General features: G+C 39.6%; 1 protein-coding gene across 1 annotated transcript in view; it reads left to right on the top strand.

Annotated features, from left to right (window-relative positions):
* GABBR2 (gamma-aminobutyric acid type B receptor subunit 2) overlaps positions 1–20689 on the top strand; it is a 1202616-nt gene that overhangs the window by 587385 nt on the left and 594542 nt on the right. The window contains exon 5 of the mRNA XM_077269688.1: positions 16644–16709. Within this exon, the coding sequence (XP_077125803.1) occupies positions 16644–16709 (66 nt within the window). The remainder of the gene's footprint in view (positions 1–16643; positions 16710–20689) is intronic.

Here is a 20689-nt window from a genome sequence, read left to right as displayed (position 1 = left end):
AGTTTGTGTCCAGATTTTGGCGGTCCTTTTGTGCTAAGATGGGCATTGAATTATCTTTTTCATCGGCCTTCCATCCTCAGACGAATGGCCAAACCGAACGTACTAATCAGACCTTGGAGACTTATCTGAGATGTTTTGTTTCTGCTGATCAGGATGATTGGGTGACTTTTTTGCCATTGGCTGAGTTCGCCCTCAATAATCGGGCTAGTTCTGCTACTTTGGTTTTGCCTTTTTTTTGCAATTCTGGTTTTCATCCTCGTTTTTCCTCAGGTCAGGTTGAGCCTTCTGACTGTCCTGGGGTGGATTCTGTGGTGGATAGGTTGCAGCAGATTTGGAACCACGTGGTGGACAATTTGACGTTGTCACAAGAGAAGGCTCAGCGCTTTGCTAACCGCCGTCGCTGTGTGGGTCCCCGACTTCGTGTGGGGGATTTGGTGTGGTTGTCTTCTCGTTATGTTCTGATGAAGGTTTCCTCTCCTAAGTTCAAGCCTCGTTTCATCGGCCGTTATAAGATTTTGGAAATCCTCAACCCTGTGTCATTTCATTTGGACCTCCCAGCATCATGTGCCATTCACAATGTGTTCCATAGGTCATTGTTGCGGAGATATGTGGTTCCTGTGGTTCCTTCTGTTGATCCTCCTGCTCTGGTCTTGGTCGAGGGAGAATTGGAGTATGTGGTGGAGAAGATCTTGGATTCTCGTGTTTCGAGACGAAGGCTTCAGTACTTAGTTAAATGGAAGGGCTATAGTCAGGAGGATAATTCCTGGGTTGTCGCCTCTGATGTCCATGCGGCCGATTTTGGTTCGTGCCTTTCATTCGGCTCGTCCTGATCGGCCTGGGGGCTCTGGTGAGGGTTCGGTGACCCCTCCTCAAGGGGGGGGGAATGTTGTGAATTCCGTCTGGGCTCCCTCTGGTGGCCTTTAGCGATACTGTGGGTCTGGAGATGGGCTCAGCTGCTTCATTTCCTGCTATGCTGGTTCCTATTTAACTCCACCTGCACCTTTGTTTGTTGCCTGCTGTCGTATTCAGTACTGGTTCTTATCTCTCTGGACTTCCTTGTGACCTGTCTCCATCCGGAGAAGCTAAGTCTTGCTAGTTCATGTTTGCTCATTTTTCTCTTGAAAATATATGTTTCAATATATGATGAGTTCAGTCCAGCTTGCTTATATGTGATTTTTTTGCTTGCTGGAAGTTCTGGGGTGCAGAGTGCGCCCCTCACATCGTGAGTCGGTGTGGGGGTTCTTGTATTTTCTGCGTGGATAGTTTTTGATAGTTTTGTACTGACCGCTCAGATCCCTTGCTATCTTCAGTCTATTTAGCGTTAGCGGGCCTCATTTGCTTAAACCTGTTTTTCATTACTACGTTTGTTGTTATGACCCCAATGGCGAGGGTCTCAGAGGAACGTGGAAGTCTGCAGAATACAAAAATCCAGCTCATAGGGCAGTGGTAACTGGGTTGACCATATATCTACTCCTAACGCCAACACTAGAAGTAGCCGGGGATCATTCCTACGTTGATTCTAGATGACACGCGCCAGCCGGAGAATCTAGCTACCCCTAGTAGAGGAAAACAAAGACCTTTCTTGCCTCCAGAGAAGGGGACCCCAAAGCTGGATAGAAGCCCCCCACAAATAATGACGGTGAGGTAAGAGGAAATGACAAACACAGAAATGAACCAGGTTTAGCACAGAGAGGCCCGCTTACTGATAGCAGAATAAAGAAAGGTAACTTATATGGTCAACAAAAACCCTATCAAAATCCACACTGGAAATTCAAGAACCCCCGAACCGTCTAACGGTCCGGGGGGAGAACACCAGCCCCCTAGAGCTTCCAGCAAAGGTCAGGATATAGATTTGGAACAAGCTGGACAAAAATACAAAACCAAAACAAAAAGCAAAAGGCAGACTTAGCTGATATAACTGGAACCAGGATCAGTAGACAAGAGCACAGCAGACTAGCTCTGATAACTACGTTGCCAGGCATTGAACTGAAGGTCCAGGGAGCTTATATAGCAACACCCCTAACTAACGACCCAGGTGCGGATAAAAGGAATGACAGAAAAACCAGAGTCAAAAAACTAGTAACCACTAGAGGGAGCAAAAAGCAAATTCACAACAGTACCCCCCCCTTAGTGAGGGGTCACCGAACCCTCACCACGACCACCAGGGCGATCAGGATGAGCGGCATGAAAGGCACGAACTAAATCGGCCGCATGAACATCAGAGGCGACCACCCAGGAATTATCCTCCTGACCATAGCCCTTCCACTTGACCAGGTACTGAAGCCTCCGCCTGGAGAGTCGAGAATCCAAGATCTTCTCCACCACGTACTCCAACTCGCCCTCAACCAACACCGGAGCAGGAGGCTCAGCAGAAGGAACTACAGGCACAATGTACCGCCGCAACAAGGACCTATGAAATACATTGTGAATAGCAAACGACACAGGAAGATCCAGACGAAAAGATACAGGATTAAGGATTTCCAATATCTTGTAAGGCCCAATAAAACGAGGTTTAAATTTGGGAGAGGAGACCTTCATAGGAACAAAGCGGGAAGAAAGCCACACCAAATCCCCAACGCGTAGTCGGGGACCCACACCGCGGCGGCGGTTGGCAAAGCGCTGAGCCTTCTCCTGTGACAACTTCAAGTTGTCCACCACATGATTCCAGATCTGCTGCAACCTATCCACCACAGAATCCACCCCAGGACAGTCAGAAGGCTCCACATGACCCGAAGAAAAGCGAGGATGGAAACCAGAGTTGCAGAAAAAAGGCGAAACCAAGGTGGCGGAACTAGCCCGATTATTAAGGGCAAACTCAGCCAACGGCAAGAATGTCACCCAATCGTCCTGATCAGCAGAGACAAAACACCTCAAATAAGCCTCCAAAGTCTGATTGGTTCGCTCCGTCTGTCCATTAGTCTGAGGATGGAAAGCAGACGAAAACGACAAATCAATGCCCATCCTACTACAAAAGGATCGCCAGAACCTGGAAACGAACTGGGATCCTCTGTCTGACACAATATTCTCAGGGATGCCGTGCAAACGAACCACGTTCTGGAAAAACACAGGAACCAGATCGGAAGAGGAAGGCAGCTTAGGCAAAGGAACCAAATGGACCATCTTGGAGAAGCGATCACATATCACCCAGATAACGGACATGCCCTGAGATAGCGGAAGATCAGAAATGAAATCCATGGAGATATGTGTCCAAGGTCTCTTCGGGACAGGCACTGTTATGACCCCAATGGCGAGGGTCTCAGAGGAACGTGGAAGTCTGCAGAATACAAAAATCCAGCTCATAGGGCAGTGGTAACTGGGTTGACCATATATCTACTCCTAACGCCAACACTAGAAGTAGCCGGGGATCATTCCTACGTTGATTCTAGATGACACGCGCCAGCCGGAGAATCTAGCTACCCCTAGTAGAGGAAAACAAAGACCTTTCTTGCCTCCAGAGAAGGGGACCCCAAAGCTGGATAGAAGCCCCCCACAAATAATGACGGTGAGGTAAGAGGAAATGACAAACACAGAAATGAACCAGGTTTAGCACAGAGAGGCCCGCTTACTGATAGCAGAATAAAGAAAGGTAACTTATATGGTCAACAAAAACCCTATCAAAATCCACACTGGAAATTCAAGAACCCCCGAACCGTCTAACGGTCCGGGGGGAGAACACCAGCCCCCTAGAGCTTCCAGCAAAGGTCAGGATATAGATTTGGAACAAGCTGGACAAAAATACAAAACCAAAACAAATAGCAAAAAGCAAAAGGCAGACTTAGCTGATATAACTGGAACCAGGATCAGTAGACAAGAGCACAGCAGACTAGCTCTGATAACTACGTTGCCAGGCATTGAACTGAAGGTCCAGGGAGCTTATATAGCAACACCCCTAACTAACGACCCAGGTGCGGATAAAAGGAATGACAGAAAAACCAGAGTCAAAAAACTAGTAACCACTAGAGGGAGCAAAAAGCAAATTCACAACAGTTTGTATTTTCCCCTTAACTCACCGTTATTATTTGTGGGGGCTGTCTAAACTTTTGGGTCATTTCTCTGAGGCAAGTGAGGCTTGGCTTTCTCTCTAGGGGTAGTTAGTTTCTCAGGCTGTGACGAGGCATCTAGGTTTTTAGGTAACGCTCCACGGCTGCCTTTAGTGTGTTTTGGATAGGTTCAGTGTTGCGGTCAGTATAGTTTCCACATCCCCAGAGCTCGTCCTAATATTCTGGTTTACCTATCAGGTCAGTTTGGTGATCCTACCACCGGATCATAACAGAAGGTACTGTTTCTGATGTTTCCCTATCCTCTCCTGAACCAACTATCAAACTTCCAGATACCTTTTCTGGGGATAAGATAAAATTCCACGTGTTTAGGGAGAGCTGTAAATTTCCCTGTGTCCTCGGTCCTCGGGTGTTGAGAGTCAAAGGGTGGGGATAGTTATTTCCCTGTTACGTGAGGGCTGCAATCCTGGGATTTCTCCCTATCCCCTACCTATGAAGAGAGAATGTCTGTTGATCAGTTCTTTGAGGCCTTGAGTCTAATTTATGATGAATCTGATCTTAGTGAGATTGGCAAAGGACATGATTATGAGTCTTACCCAGGCAAAGCTCTCTGCTGAGTGGTACTGTTCCAAGTACAGGTGGTGGGCACCAGAAGTATTCTGGAACAACTTAGCACTCAAGGGGCTATTCCAAAGGGGTCTCTCTGAGCATTTAAAGGATTCCTTGGCCCTGCACCCACCACCAATTCTCTGGAGGAGGCCATGACCCAGGCCATCCATATGGACTGCAGGCTGAGAGAGTGAGGAGTCATGCAATGTGAAGATCCTCTGTTGCCAATGAAACCAGAGCCTTCGTCTTCGGTTGAGCCCATGGAAGTGGGGGCTGTCTCCATGAAGGAAAAGGAGAGGAGATGTTGCAGAGAGTAAAACTCTGCTTCTATTGTGGAGCACTGAGTCATTGGATAAAGGACTGTCCCTCCTGCCCCCCGGATTCCAAGGTCGTGGGAAACGACTAGGTCTGGATAAGTGCCGAGAAGGTTACTCAGACCCACAGGTACATTTTTCCTCAATCTACAGACTATTGTTGAAAGTGGAAGTTGGTGTGAACAATTATTTTTTTCCCTCTTCTGTTTTTGTGGATTGCTGGTCTTCAGTAAAGTTGATTGCCTCGAGGTTAGTGTCCCATTGTGAGATAGGGACAGTCAGGTTGGACAAATCCATGAGAGTGGTGGCTATTGACTCAACCCCTTTCACCAAGGACAGGATTAGTTCTGTTACTAAGGAATTCATCCTTAAGGTGGGGTCTGTTCATCTGGAGCATATAGCCTGTTTCATTCTGGACAACCTCCCTGCAGGTTTGGTTTTGGGGGTTTTCTTGGCTACAATGTCATAATCCAGTCATTGACTGGGAAGCCCGAAAGATTGTTAAATGGGGATCCAACTGTGAAAACAAATGTCTGAATTCTGTGTCTGTGTCATCTGTCAGTCTGGAGGGTATTCTGGAGTACCTGAAGGACTTCGAGGACGTGTTCACCAAAAGTCAGGCCGAGGGGTTACCACCGGACCACACTTTTGATTGTGCCATCAAACTGATTCCTGGGGCTAAATTGCATAAGGACCGATTGTTTAACCTTTCTAGTCCCGAGTGGGTCGCCATGAAGGAGTACATATCTGAGAGCCTCCGCAAGGGGTATAACCACCCTTCAGTGTCTCCTGTTGCTGCAGGTTTCTTTTTTGTAAAAAAAAAGACAGTGATCTCCGCCCATGCCTTGACTTTCGGGATCATAACAAACTTACTGTAAAAAACACATATCCCCTCCCACTCATTCCTGATTTGTGTAATCAACTGTCCAGGGCCAAATAGTTTTCAAAACTAGACCTGTGGGGGGCTTATAACCTTATCCGGGTGCGGGAGAGGGTTGAGTGGAAATCTGCGTTTCTCACCTCAGAAGGGCTGTTCGAAAACTTGGTTATGCTGTTTGGTTTGACCAATGCTCCTGCGGTCTTCCAAAACTTCATCAATCATGTGTTCTCTGATTTTATTGGGCGGTTTGTGGTTATATACTTAGATGACAATCTGGTTTATTAATTTGATAAGCAGACACATATTGGTCACCTACAGGTGGTTCCTCCAAGACTCAGGGAGAACCAACATTTTGCTTAGCTAGAGAAATGCTCATTTTGTTCCAGGAACTGCCTTTCTTCTGGTTTATTGTCTCTAGTGAGGGGTTTTGTATGGATCCCAAAAAGGTTCAGGCCAATGTGGATTAGTTTCAGCCCCGGGACCTGAAAGGCCTTCAGCTGCATCAATAGTAAAAAGATCTAATGTTACAAATAATGAAAAAAATAACAAATCATTATATTCTCACCTTCCGGCATCCGCAGCAGCCTTTCCCGCTCCTCGCGACACTCCAGTCCCAAGAATCCATTGCGGCAATGACCGTAAATGACGTAGTGGTCTACGGTGGGCTGTTATATACTATGTGGGCTGTGTTATATACTACGTGGGCTGTGTTAGATACTGCATGGGCTGTGTTATATACTACAAGGGCTTTGTTAGATACTGCGTGGCCTGTGTTATATACTGTGTGGGCTGTGCTATATACTGCGTGGCTGTGCAATATACTACATGGCTGTGTTATATACTACATGGTTGGTGCTATATGCTACATCTCTGTGCTATATACTATGTGGCCTGTGTTATATACTACATGGGCTGTGTTAGATACTGCGTGGCCTGTGTTATATACTGCGTGGGCTGTGCTATATACTGTGTGGCTGTGCAATATACTACGTGGCTGTGTTATATACTACATGGGCAGTGCTATATACTATGTCTCTGTGCTATATACTACGTGGCCTGTGTTATATACTACATGGGCTGTGTTATATACTATGTGGGCTGTGTTATATACTACATGGGTGGTGCTATATACTATGTCTCTGTGCGATATACTACGTAGCTTGTGTTATATACTGCATAGGCTGTGTTATATACTGCGTGACCTGTGTTATATACTGTGTGGGCTGTGTAATATACTGCGTGGCCTGTGTTATATACTGCATGGGCTGTGTTATATACTGTGTGGGCTGTGCTTTATACTACGTGGCTGTGTTATATACTACGTATCTGTGCTGTATACTACGTGGGATGTGCTATATACAACATGGCTGTGCAATATACTATGTGGCTGTGCTATATACTATGTGGCTGGGCAATATACTACATGGGCTGTGCTATATACTACGTGGCTGTGCACTATACTATGTGGCTGTGCTATATACTACATGGCTGGGCAATATACTACGTGGCTGTGTTATATACTACGTGGGCTGTTATATACTATGTGGGTTGTGTTGTATACTATGGGGCTGTGTTATATACTACGTGGGCTGTGTTATATACTACGTGGGCTCTGTTATATACTGCGTGGGCTGTGTTATATACTGCGTGGCCTGTGTTATATACTGTGTGGGCTGTGTAATATACTGCGTGGCCTGTGTTATATACTGCATGGGCTGTGTTATATACTGTGTGGGCTGTGCTTTATACTACGTGGCTGTGTTATATACTACGTATCTGTGCTGTATACTACGTGGGATGTGCTATATACTACATGGCTGTGCAATATACTATGTGGCTGTGCTATATACTATGTGGCTGGGCAATATACTACATGGGCTGTGCTATATACTACGTGGCTGTGCACTATACTATGTGGCTGTGCTATATACTACATGGCTGGGCAATATACTACGTGGCTGTGCTATATACTACGTGGCTGTGTTATATACTACGTGGGCTGTTATATACTATGTGGGCTGTGTTGTATACTATGGGGCTGTGTTATATACTACGTGGGCTGTGTTATATACTACGTGGGCTCTGTTATATACTGCGTGGGCTGTGTTATATACTGCGTGGGCTATGCTATATACTACTATACATATTCTAGAATACCCGATGCGTTAGAATCGGGCCACCATCTAGTATTAGATAATAATATCCATGACCATAACCATCCATAATGTTAACACTTTACCTGACCCACTGTCTAGCTAATAAGATCATTACCCATTCTCAGGAGTTATGATCAACACATAACAGAGCTGTTGGGGAACTCCTCAGGCCCAAGTTGTGACTGTAACTTTCATTCCCTATTGTTCTTTTTATTAGTAGAATGTTTGTTAAAATTCAAGGAATTCATTCTTCAAATATATTTCCCCATCCAATTTTGATTATGTACATTCTTTCACAAACACTAGTCTTTTCTCATAGGATTTATATCCATTGACAAGTATACCGGTAATCTATCTACAAAAGTCTTAAAATCTTAAATATATTTTGTATGTACGGTATATTATTTTTGTCTATGAATTATACATTTCAGTGCTGAAAACAAGCACATTGTGTCCTTATGTTTATTGTCTTGACTAATGACAGCATTATAATTACCATGCAAACATAAGACAGAAAAAAAAAAGAAAAAGCTTTGAAGATGAGACAAGGTTCTATCATTAAAATACATTTGGTGAGAACTGAATAAATATTTGAAAGCATTTTATAACAGAACATTAGTGCCCTCGACTGACATCAATCTTGGCTTTCAGGAAGCGATGTTCTCTTCTTGGTAATTCCTTCTAAATAAAATATTTGTATGTCTATTACAGGCATTTACCTAGACTTACAAATCTGCATGTATTTCAAAGGGCCCTGGTGCTATCTATCTATCTATCTATCTATCTATCTATCTATCTATCTATTATCAATCTCTCTATCGATCTATCTACCTATCTATCTATTATCTATTATCTTTCCATCTATCATCTATCTATCTATCCATCTTTCTATCTAGGTCTCTGCTTTAACTCAACTAGGGAAAACCCATGTCAAACTATTTGTAAGTTACCTAAATAATTTCTAGGTTAGAAAAAAAGACAGACTTGTGTACATGACAGATCAGATTCAGATATTCTCATCGAAATATAGAGTCCTTGTATGTCACGCTTGCTAATTTATATCACATTATCCTATGGGGCACTGACTGGAGGGCAGTAGGGAAGGGGCAGTAAAACAATTCTGGGATTGCACTTTTTTTGCAATTTCACCACACTTGGAATTTATTTCCTGTTTTCTAGTACACAACATTCTAAAACCAATGATGTAGTTCAAAAATACAACTTGTTCCACCAAAAAGCAAGCCCTCACAAGGCCATATTGACAGAAAAATAAAAAAAGGTTATGGCTCTGGGAAGATGGGGAGCGAAAAACTAAAACGCAAAACCGAAAAAAGCAGCGAGTGTTAAGTGGTTAAATGCCTAAGGGTACCGTTACACTAAACGACTTACCAACGATCACGACCAGCGATGCGATCATTGGTAAGTCGTTGTGTGGTCGCTGGGGAGCTGTCACACAGACAGCTCTCTCAAGCGACCAACGATCAGGGGAACGACTTCAGCATCGTTGAAACTGTCTTCAACGATGCCGAAGTCCCCCTGCAGCACCTGGGTAACCAGGGTAAACATCGGGTTACTAAGTGCAAGGCCGCGCATAGTAACCCGATATTTACCCTGGTTACCATTGTAAAAGTAAAAAAAAACACTACATACTCACCTTCTGATGTCTGTCACGTCCCCCGGCATCCACAGGGTTACGCGCTGCTGCCGAGAGCTTCCTGCACTGACTGAATGTGTCAGCGCTGGCAGCAGTGGTGACGTCACCGCTGTGCTCTGCTTTATGTCCGGCCGGCGCTGACACATTCAGTCAGTGCAGGAAGCTCTCGGCAGCAGCGCGTAACCCTGTGGACGCCGGGGGACGTGACAGACATCAGAAGGTGAGTATGTAGTGTTTTTTTTTTACTTTTACAATGGTAACCAGGGTAAATATCGGGTTACTAAGCGCGGCCCTGCGCTTAGTAACCCGATATTTGCCCTGGTTACAAGTGAACACATCGCTGGATCGGTGTCACACACACCGATCCAGCGATGACAGCGGGTGATCAGCGACGAAATAAAGTTCTGGACTTCTAGCTCCGACCAGCGATATCACAGCGGGATCCAGATCGCTGCTGCGTGTGAAACACAACGAGATCGCTATCCAGGACGCTGCAACGTCACGGATCGTCGTTGTTCTCGCTGCAAAGTCGCTTAGTGTGACGGTACCTTAAGACAGTTATCAGAGAGTTGAGCACCTTTTTATTTATTTGATGATCAATCCATGACTTACAATTTTCTATGCAACTTATTTAATAACTTAAAAAAAAGTCAAATAATTTGCTAATGTAACGCATCCTTCCAAAATGTGAAAGATCTTCTGTGGCAGCTATTATTTTTTGCATGAAATAATACAATTGACATATAACGAGCTAAACATTATTTTGTTTCACCTCTTTACTCCCCAAGCTTATTTGCACCTTCGTGACCTGGCCAAATTTTACAATTATCACCAGTGTCAATTTATGAGGTATTAACTCTGGAAGCTTCAAAGTCAGGATTCCACTGTTTCTTCGCGATATATTGTACTCCATGATAGTGGTAAAATTTCTTCAATATGACTTGTGAATTGTTGTGAAAAAAATGGAAATTTGGAGAAAATTGTGAAAATTTAGCAATTTTCAAACTTTTAATTTTTATGACCTTAAATAAGAGTTACTGTATATCATAGAAAATAGTAAATAAATAACATAATTATTTTTGCTAGGAAGTTATAAGGATTAAAAGTAGACCAGTGATTTCTCATTATATTTGCAGTGACTTTGAGGGGTCTGACAGAAAATACCCAAAATGAAAAAATTCTAAAAACTGCACCCCTTAATGTGTTCAAACCCACATTTAACAAGTTAATTTAACCCTTCAGGTGTTTAACAGGAATTTTTGTAATATGGAAGGAAATAATGAACATTTAAATTTTTTCTCTTAAGACCCCAGTTTTTTTATTTTCTCAAGAGTAACAGGAAAATTGGACCCCAAAATTTGTTGTGCACTTTCTACTGAGTATACGGATACCCCATGTGGGGTAAAACCACTGCATGGGAGCACAGCAGGGCTCGAAAGGGAAGGAGCACTGTTTGACTTTTTGAACGGAAATTCATTGCTGGAATAATTGACACCATTTTGGAAACTATACCCAAACTAATCTAGATGTGTTGTGAGCAGTTTTAACCCCCAGGTGTTTCACAGAAGTTTATAACATTGAGCCGTGAAAATTAAAAAATATATATTTTTCCCACAAAAAAGTTTTTTAGTCAAAAACTTGCCATTTTCACAAGCGTAACAGGAGAAATTGCACAATACAATTTGTTGTGCAATTTCTCCTGAGTATGCTGATACCCAATATGTGAAGAAATACTACTGTTTTACTGCACACACAGGGTTTGGAAGGAAAGAGCGCCATTTGACTTTTTGAAAGCAAAATTTGCTGGAATAATTAGCGGATGTCATGTGACATTTGGAGAGCCCATAATGTGCTTAAACAGAGGGAATCCTCTAAAAGTAACCCCATTTTGGAAACTGCACTTCTCAGTTTATAACCTAGAACTGTGAAAATAAAAAATATAATTTTTCACAAACATTTTTTATTTTAGCTCCAATTTTTTATTTTCACAAGGGTAACACGAGAAACTGCATAATTAAAATTGTTGTGCAATTTCTCCTGAGTACGCCAATACCTCATATGTGGGTAAAACTACTGTTTGGGCGCATGGCAGAGCTCGGAAAGGGAAGAAGTGCCATTTGACTTTTTCAATGCAAAATTTGCTGGAACCATTAGTGAATGCCATGTCTTGTTTGGAGAACGCCTGATGTGCCTAAACAATAGGAACCCCCCAAGTGACTACATTTTGGAAACTAGACCCCTCAAGGAATTTATCTAGATGTGTGGTGAGGACCTTGAATCCTCAGGTGCTTCACAAAATTTTACGTTGATCTGTGAAAATAAAAAAAAAAATAATCACAATTTTTTTCTTTTTCACAAAATTAGCAGGAGAAAATGGAACCCAAAATGTATTGTGCAATTTCTCCTCAGTACAATAATACCCCACTGGTTGAAAACTACTTTTGAGGCACAGTGGAAAGCTCAGAAGGGAAGAAGCACCATTTTGGAGTTCAGATTTTGCTGAAATGGTTTGAGGGTGCCATGTCACATTGGCAAAGACCCTAAGGTGCCAGAGCAGCAGAGACTGCCCATATATTACCTCATTTTACAAACTAGACTCCCCAATTTATTCATTGGGGAGTTCCCATGCTCGAGTTCATATGAGGACATCCAGCAGGGGGCGCATCACCGCGACTCAAGGTAACTACAGGACATTCCCCAGCACTCCATTCATTCCCCGTGGTTTTACAGCCACGAGCACTGCATTAGCACAGCTCCTGGCTGTAAAATGATTTGACCCCTTCAGATGGATTTACATCGTGGGACGTGACTGATCATCGGAAGGTATGGGATATTGTTGATTTTTTATTTTTACTTTTTTACAGAACGAGGGTCTTCAGCTAGATTAAGAGAATAATAAAATATTACAACACCCTGTGTCTTTATTTCATTAAGGTACTTTGTAATAATGTGTGTGTGTTTTATTAACCATTTCGTACTATTGGATTAATAATGGATAGGTGTCATAATTGACGCCTCTCCATTATTAATCTGGCTTAATGTCACCTTCCAATAGCAAGGTGACATTAACCCTTCATTACCCCATATCCCACCGCTACACGGGAGTGGGAAGAGAGTGGCCAAGTGCCAGAATAGGCGCATCTTCCAGATGTGCCTTTTCTGGGGTGGCTGGGGCAGATGTTTGTAGCCAGGGGGGCCAATAACCATGGACCCTCTCTAGGCTATTAATATCTGCCCTCAGTCACTGGCTTTACCACTCTGGCAGAGAAAATTGCGCGGGAGCCCATGCCAATTTTTTCTGCGATTTAACCCTTTAATTTAATAGCTAGAGCCCCCAAATTTGACACACAGACACTTCTTACATTAGTGAAGAGGAATATGTAATAAAAGAAGGGATATGAGATGGTTTACTGTATAAAAAATCACATGACACTCGCATGACAATCGCATGATTTTCCTCCGTTTTTTCGGTCCGTAAATTGGACCGTTTTGTCTCTTGCAAGTGGAAATGAGCCCTTGCTGCGATTCTCGGACAAGACTCGCCAATGCAAGTCAATGGGTGCGAGAAAAAAAACACATGGAATACGGACCATCCGTATTCCGTCCGTTTTTTACGGATAGCTTACCATTCTGTGGCATAGAACACTGTAAATGGTCCTGTAAATGACTGTGTAAAAATAGTTGCAGAGAAAAAAAATGGATTGCATACGGATGTCATACGGATGGTGCGATTAAAAAATCGCATTGCACTCACATAACACTCGCATGACAATCGCATACGTTACATTCGTTTTTTCAGTCCAGATTACGGACCGTTTTTTCTCTCGCAAGTGGAAATGAGCCCTTAGAAGTGCACAAAACTGTGGCTGACCGCGCTTTTATTCAATCCTAAAAAGACAAACACCACCGGATCACTGGCCAGACAGTGTTCACAGTACCTCTATCTACCTCATGTACCCCAAGTAAACCCCATTGTAAGCGTTTAGCGCAGAGTGCAAAGGTAGAATTAAAAAATTAACAGCAGGTGAAGAATTGGTTTTATTTATTTTTTACACTGTTCCTCCTGCGTTATAAGTGATTAGTTGACTTTATTATTTGGGTCAGGGCTCATTTCCACTTGCGAGGAAAACGGACGAGTGCAATCTGATAAAAAAATCGGATTGCACTTGGACCAATGTTATTCAATAGGTGTCTTTTCATTTGTGATTTTTTTCTCAGCCAAAATCGGACTGAGAAAAAAATCGCAGCATGCTGCAATTCTCGCCAACTCGCCAATGCAAGTCAATGGGTGCGAGAAAAAAAACGCATGGAATACGGAACATCCATATTCCGTCCGTTTTTTACAGATACCTTACCATTCTGTGGCATAGAACACTGTAAATGGTCCTGTAAATGACTGTATAAAAATAGTTGCAGAGAAAAAAAATGGATTGCATATGGATGTGATACGGATGTAAAACGGACGGAATACGGATGGTGCGATTAAAAATCGAATGAAAATCGCATGACACTCGCATGGCAATCGCATGTTTTACATCCATCTTTTTGGTAAATCGGACCGATTTTTTTACTCTCATGTGGAATTGAGCCCTCAGTGCGATTACAGCGATACCAGATTTATATCAGTTTTTTATTTTTGGCTGCTGTCACACACTAAAAGACTCTTTTTATTGCAAAAATGCATCACCATATTTTGAAAGCCATAATTTTTCCATGACATAGTCATGTGAGGGCTTGTCTTTTGTGTGGATTAGTTGACGTTTTTATTGGTACCATTTTTGGTCACATAACATTTTTTGATTGCTTTCTATTCTCATTTTTGGGAGACAGAATGCCAAAAAAGAGGAATTCAGCATTTTTTTTATTTTCTATGCCATTCTGCATGTAGTAAAATTGACAAGGCAGATTTATTCTTCAGGTCACTGCAATTACAGCGACACCACCTCTCTATTTTTTTTAATGTTTTTACAGCTTTATAGAAACAATATTTATTTTTGCATCGCTTTATTTTGAAAGCTATAACTTTTTTGTTTTTCCACTTATTAAGCTCTATGGTGACTTGTTTTTTGAGGTACAAGATTATATTATCAGCTATATCACATTTAGTTACATTTGTGTTTTTGATTATGCTTTATTCCACTTTATGTTTGGCAATATGATAAAAAAGTATGTTTTTTCCCCTGTTTTGTTATTTATTTTTTTACCGTGTCCAGTGAAGGGGTTAACTGGTCAGACAGTTTTATGGGGCGAGTCGTCAGTGATGCGGCAATACCAAAAATGTGTACTTTTTTTCTTTATTTCTTTGTTTTTACATAAAAAAGAAATTCATCAGAACTATATATTTACTTTTTTATTACTTTCTGATTTATTTATTTTTTTAACTTTTTTACGTTGCTCCAGTATGGGACCTTTGCTGTCAGCAGCCTGAACGCAGTTATAATCCATTGCAGTGCAGGAGCATTGCAATGGATTATAACTGTCAGTGCTGCACTGACACAAGCCCCTGAGACTGTGCTCTGTGCATGATCTGAGGGGCTTGCCGTAACCTGATGGCCAGGATATCATCATGATGACATTAGGTCACCATGGCAATGGCAATCGGAGGGCAGATGGAGCTTCCTCCCTCTGCCTGCTTTCAAAATGCTGCGATCCCTAGTGATTCTAGTGTTCTGAGGTTAAAGTGCTGGCAGCGGTGCAGGCACTGCTACTCCACTGAGTGCAGAGTGTCAGCTGTCAGAATCAGCTGACACCCAGTGGTGATCTCATGCGCACAGCTTCTGTGCACACAAAATCGCCAGGGTGTACTCAGTACATATAAAGTCGGTAAGTACCAGCCGACCAAGACAAACTGAGTACGACCAAAGTCAGAAAGAGGTTAAGTACATTCCTCAACATATAAATCGCAAAACCAAGAAGTAAAAGTCATGCAGTGATAGAAATCACAGGACCGATAGACATGCTAATGATAACAAAAAGAAAAAATGGAAACAAACACAATTTTCAAAACATCTTGATTTATTCAGTATTGAGTTTGAGGTCCATGTGTAGCAGTGGATCTTGATGATTTGTGTGCCCAAGTGCATGTCAGAACATTCTCAGCCATTAATATTCCCATTGATATCATTCCAAGGAGTGTAAGTGGGGGGTTTTCTGTGCATGTGATGTTTCAATTTTTTCTTCATGTTAATGTCATTAATATATCTATCGATAATGTGATTTCTATAATTCCATGACTTTTCCTTCATGGTGTTACTGGTTGGCAACTGCTGTGTGCATAATGCAGCAGCACTGTTGTTGATGAGAGCAAGATCTTGTAATAACATGCATTGTCTCACATTGAGCTTCTGCTGATTTTACTAATTAACTGTGACACTGGTCACTACTCACAAATAAGCCATGATACTGAGTAATCAAGAGGCATGAGGTCAAAAGCCAAGAGCATACATCATAGACATAGGTTTGAGATGAAGGTGTAGTCAGGAAACGGTCTGAGGTCAATATTCCAAGAAGGTAGAGGATCATGGCCAAAGGTATAGGCAAAGAAATGATGAAGAAAAATCGTAGGTTGAGCAGCACAGATCAGAATACAAGGCAAGGAGAACACCTCATGAGCAAAGTTACAACTGGCAGCTGTCAAATGCAGAGAGCTGGTTAAATAGCCAGGTAATTAGTCTGGACTAAAGACACATGGATGAACAGTCTGGTCCTGATTGGATGGCTAAACTGTCACTCCAGAGACAGACAGCTCAGCATGTCCCAGAATCCAATTGAATGGCTAAGCTGTCCATCATTATACAGACACCTCAGCACACCCCATTCCTAGATGGACGGCAGAACTGTCCTTCACTGCATCCAGACACTCAGATAGGAAAAATTGTGACATTAATGTTGTTGAGTAGAACCATCTGTCAGCGCCTGACACTGTTTCTTAAATAAAAAGTGCAGCCATACACAGGTTAACATTTTTCTGTGAACATATTTATTGTAACTTATTAAATACAAATGTCTTTTTTTTTTCTTTCATTGTTATAGGGCAACGATGTACGAATAATCATCGGCCAGTTTGATGAGCATATGGCAGCAAAAGTCTTCTGTTGTGTAAGTAGTAATATTGTAGTTTGAACCTGTGTGTTTTGACTTATCCTTGAACCGAACTTTGGACTGAGCAATCAAGCATGTAGGTACTGTGTGCTCACAAAATAAAGTGCAAACATGTATATGAAAAGAAAAAATAGTGGCACTCACCAGTCCTGTAAAATAACAATAATAATAATCCAATGTCTCTATTAATTTAAAACATATTAAAACTGGCTGCAGACAGGGAAAGGAGCACATGTGAGGGACAACTATCGCTTCGTGCTTTCCTATTTATTCCAGGACGAGTAGAAGTACAGACCAGGACTAGATTTTAAGTCAGAATTGAGAATCTTGATAATGAATGATCAGACTTGGCAGAGAAAAAAAACAAATTTATCTGATAGATATATTACAAAGTTGGATACTTTCATGTGTAGTAAGTATTGAGTAATTAAAGGGAACCTATCACCCCGTTTTTTAAAGATAAGATAAAAAAAGTGTGAAATAGGGGCAGAGCTGGGCTTTACATTCGTGCCTTTATTGTGCCTTTATTCCCCCCTTAGGCTGCCGAAATACCTTTTTGAAGAGGCCTTTTTTTCCTGTCAATCAACTTGGTCAGGTCGGATGGGCGTGGCTAAAAAGCGGTTCCTCCCCCCCTGCTTCTCGGCGTTTCTTTCGTAAACGCGATCTGTGAATGGCACAGATCGCGCTTTTTATTATCAGTTGCGCAGTTAGTTTTCCTCCGGCGCCTGCGCATTATGTTTTGCCCAACTGTGGGCATAGCAATAATTACCATCACTGCGCATGCGCGGGTGGTGCACCGGAAGTGATCATATGGGCACAGCGTTTCCATGGATGCCGTGCCGGTAAAAAATTCTCAGCCCGAACTGCGAGCGTAAGTTTGGTGCCAAAATCGCTCGCCTGCCTATCGTTCTATCTATTCTCTATCTTATCTATTATCTATCTATCTATTTATCTATCTATCTATCTATCTATCTATCTATCTATCACCTATCTATCTATTATCTATCATCTATCTATCATCTATCATCTATCTATCTATCTATCTATCTATCTATCATCTATCTATCATCTATCTATCTATCATCTATCTATCTATCTATCTATCTATCACCTATCTATCTATCTATCTATCTATCTATCTATTTATCTATCTATCTATCTATCTATCATCTATCTATCTATCTATCATCTATCTATCTATTATCTATCTATCTATCTATTATCTATCTATCTATCTATCTATCTATCTATCTATTATCTATCTATCATCTATCTATCTATCTATTATCTATCTATCATCTATCTATCTATCTATTATCTATCTATCTATTATCTATCTATCATCTATCTATCTATCTATTATCTATCTATCATCTATCTATCTATCTATTATCTATCTATCATCTATCTATCTATCTATTATCTATCTATCTATTATCTATCTATCTATCTATTATCTATCTATCTATTATCTATCTATCATCTATCTATCTATCTATCTATTATCTATCTATCTATTATCTATCTTATCTATTATCTATCTATCTATCTATCTATTATCTATCTATCTATCTATCTATCTATTATCTATCATCTATCTATCATCTATCTATCATCGATCTATCTTTCTATCTATCTATCTATCTATCTATCTATCTATCATCTATCTATCATCTATCTATCTATCTATCTATCTATCTATCTATCTATCATCTATCTATCTATCTATTATCTATCTATCTATTATCTATCTATCTATCTATCTATCTATCTATCTATTATCTATCTATCTATCTATTATCTATCTATCTATCATCTATCTATCTATCTATCTATCTATCTATCTATCTATCTATCTATCTATTATCTATCTATCTATTATCTATCTATCTATCTATCATCTATCTATCTATCTATTATCTATCTATCTATTATCTATTATCTATCTATCATCTATCTATCATCTATCTATCTATCTATTATCTATCTATCATCTATCTATCTATCTATCTATCTATCTATCTATCATCTATCTATCTATCATCTATCTATTATCTATCTATCTATCTATCATCTATCTATCATCTATCTATCATCTATCTATCTATCTATCTATCTATCTATCATCTATCTATCTATTATCTATCTATCTATCTATTATCTATCTATCTATCTATCTATTATCTATCTATCTATCTATCTATCTATCTATCTATCTATCTATCTATCTATCTATTATCTATCTATCTATTATCTATCTATCATCTATCTATCTATCTATCTATCTATCTATCTATCTATTATCTATCTATCTATCTATTATCTATCTATCATCTATCTATCTATCTATTATCTATCTATCTATTATCTATTATCTATCTATCATCTATCTATCTATCTATCTATCTATCTATCTATCTATTATCTATCTATCTATTATCTATCTATCTATCATCTATCTATCTATTATCTATCTATCTATCATCTATCTATCATCTATCTATCTATCTATCTATCTATCTATCATCTATCTATCTATTATCTATCTATCTATCTATCTATCTATCTATCTATCTATCTATCTATCTATTATCTATCTATCTATCTATCTATCTATCTATCTATTATCTATCTATCTATCTATTATATATCTATCTATCTATTATCTATCTATCTATCATCTATCTATCTATCATCTATCTATCTATCTATTATCTATCTATCATCTATCTATCTATCTATCTATCTATCTATCTATCTATTATCTATCTATCTATCTATCTATCTATCTATCTATTATCTATCTATTATCTATCTATCTATCTATCTATCTATTATCTATCTATCTATCTATTATATATCTATCTATCTATTATCTATCTATCTATCTATCATCTATCTATCTATCTATCATCTATCTATCTATCTATTATCTATCTATCATCTATCTATCTATCTATCTATCTATTATCTATCTATCTATTATCTATCTATCATCTATCTATCTATCTATCTATCTATTATCTATCTATCTATCTATTATCTATCTTATCTATTATCTATCTTATCTATTATCTATCTATCTATCTATCTATTATCTATCTATCTATCTATCTATCTATCTATCTATTATCTATCATCTATCTATCATCTATCTATCTATCTATCTATCTATCTATCTATCACCTATCTATCTATCTATCTATTTATCTATCTATCTATCTATCATCTATCTATCATCTATCTATCTATCATCTATCTATCTATCATCTATCTATCTATCTATCTATCTATCTATTATCTATCTATCTATCTATCATCTATCTATCTATTATCTATCTATCATCTATCTATCTATCTATTATCTATCTATCTATTATCTATCTTATCTATTATCTATCTATCTATCTATTATCTATCTATCTATCTATTATCTATCATCTATCTATCTATCATCTATCTATCATCTATCTATCTTTCTATCTATCTATCTATCTATCTATCTATCATCTATCTATCTATCTATCTATCTATCTATCATCTATCTATCTATCTATCTATCTATCTATCTATCTATCTATTATCTATCTATCTATTATCTATCTATCTATCTATCTATCTATCTATCTATCTATCTATTATCTATCTATCTATTATCTATCTATCATCTATCTATCTATCTATCTATCTATCTATCTATCATCTATCTATCTATCTATCTATCTATCTATCTATCTATCTATCTATTATCTATCTATCTATTATCTATCTATCATCTATCTATCTATCTATTATCTATCTATCTATCATCTATCTATCTATCTATTATCTATCTATCTATCTATTATCTATCTATCTATCATCTATCTATCTATCTATTATCTATCTATCTATCATCTATCTATCTATTATCTATCTATCTATCTATCTATCTATCTATCTATCTATCTATCTATCTATCTATTATCTATCTATCT

Source organism: Ranitomeya variabilis, chromosome 6 (assembly GCF_051348905.1).
Source record: "Ranitomeya variabilis isolate aRanVar5 chromosome 6, aRanVar5.hap1, whole genome shotgun sequence".
NCBI lineage: Eukaryota > Metazoa > Chordata > Amphibia > Anura > Dendrobatidae > Ranitomeya > Ranitomeya variabilis.
The sequence above is the reverse complement of the archived record's forward strand: the minus strand, read 5'-3'. Positions and strand labels throughout refer to the sequence as shown.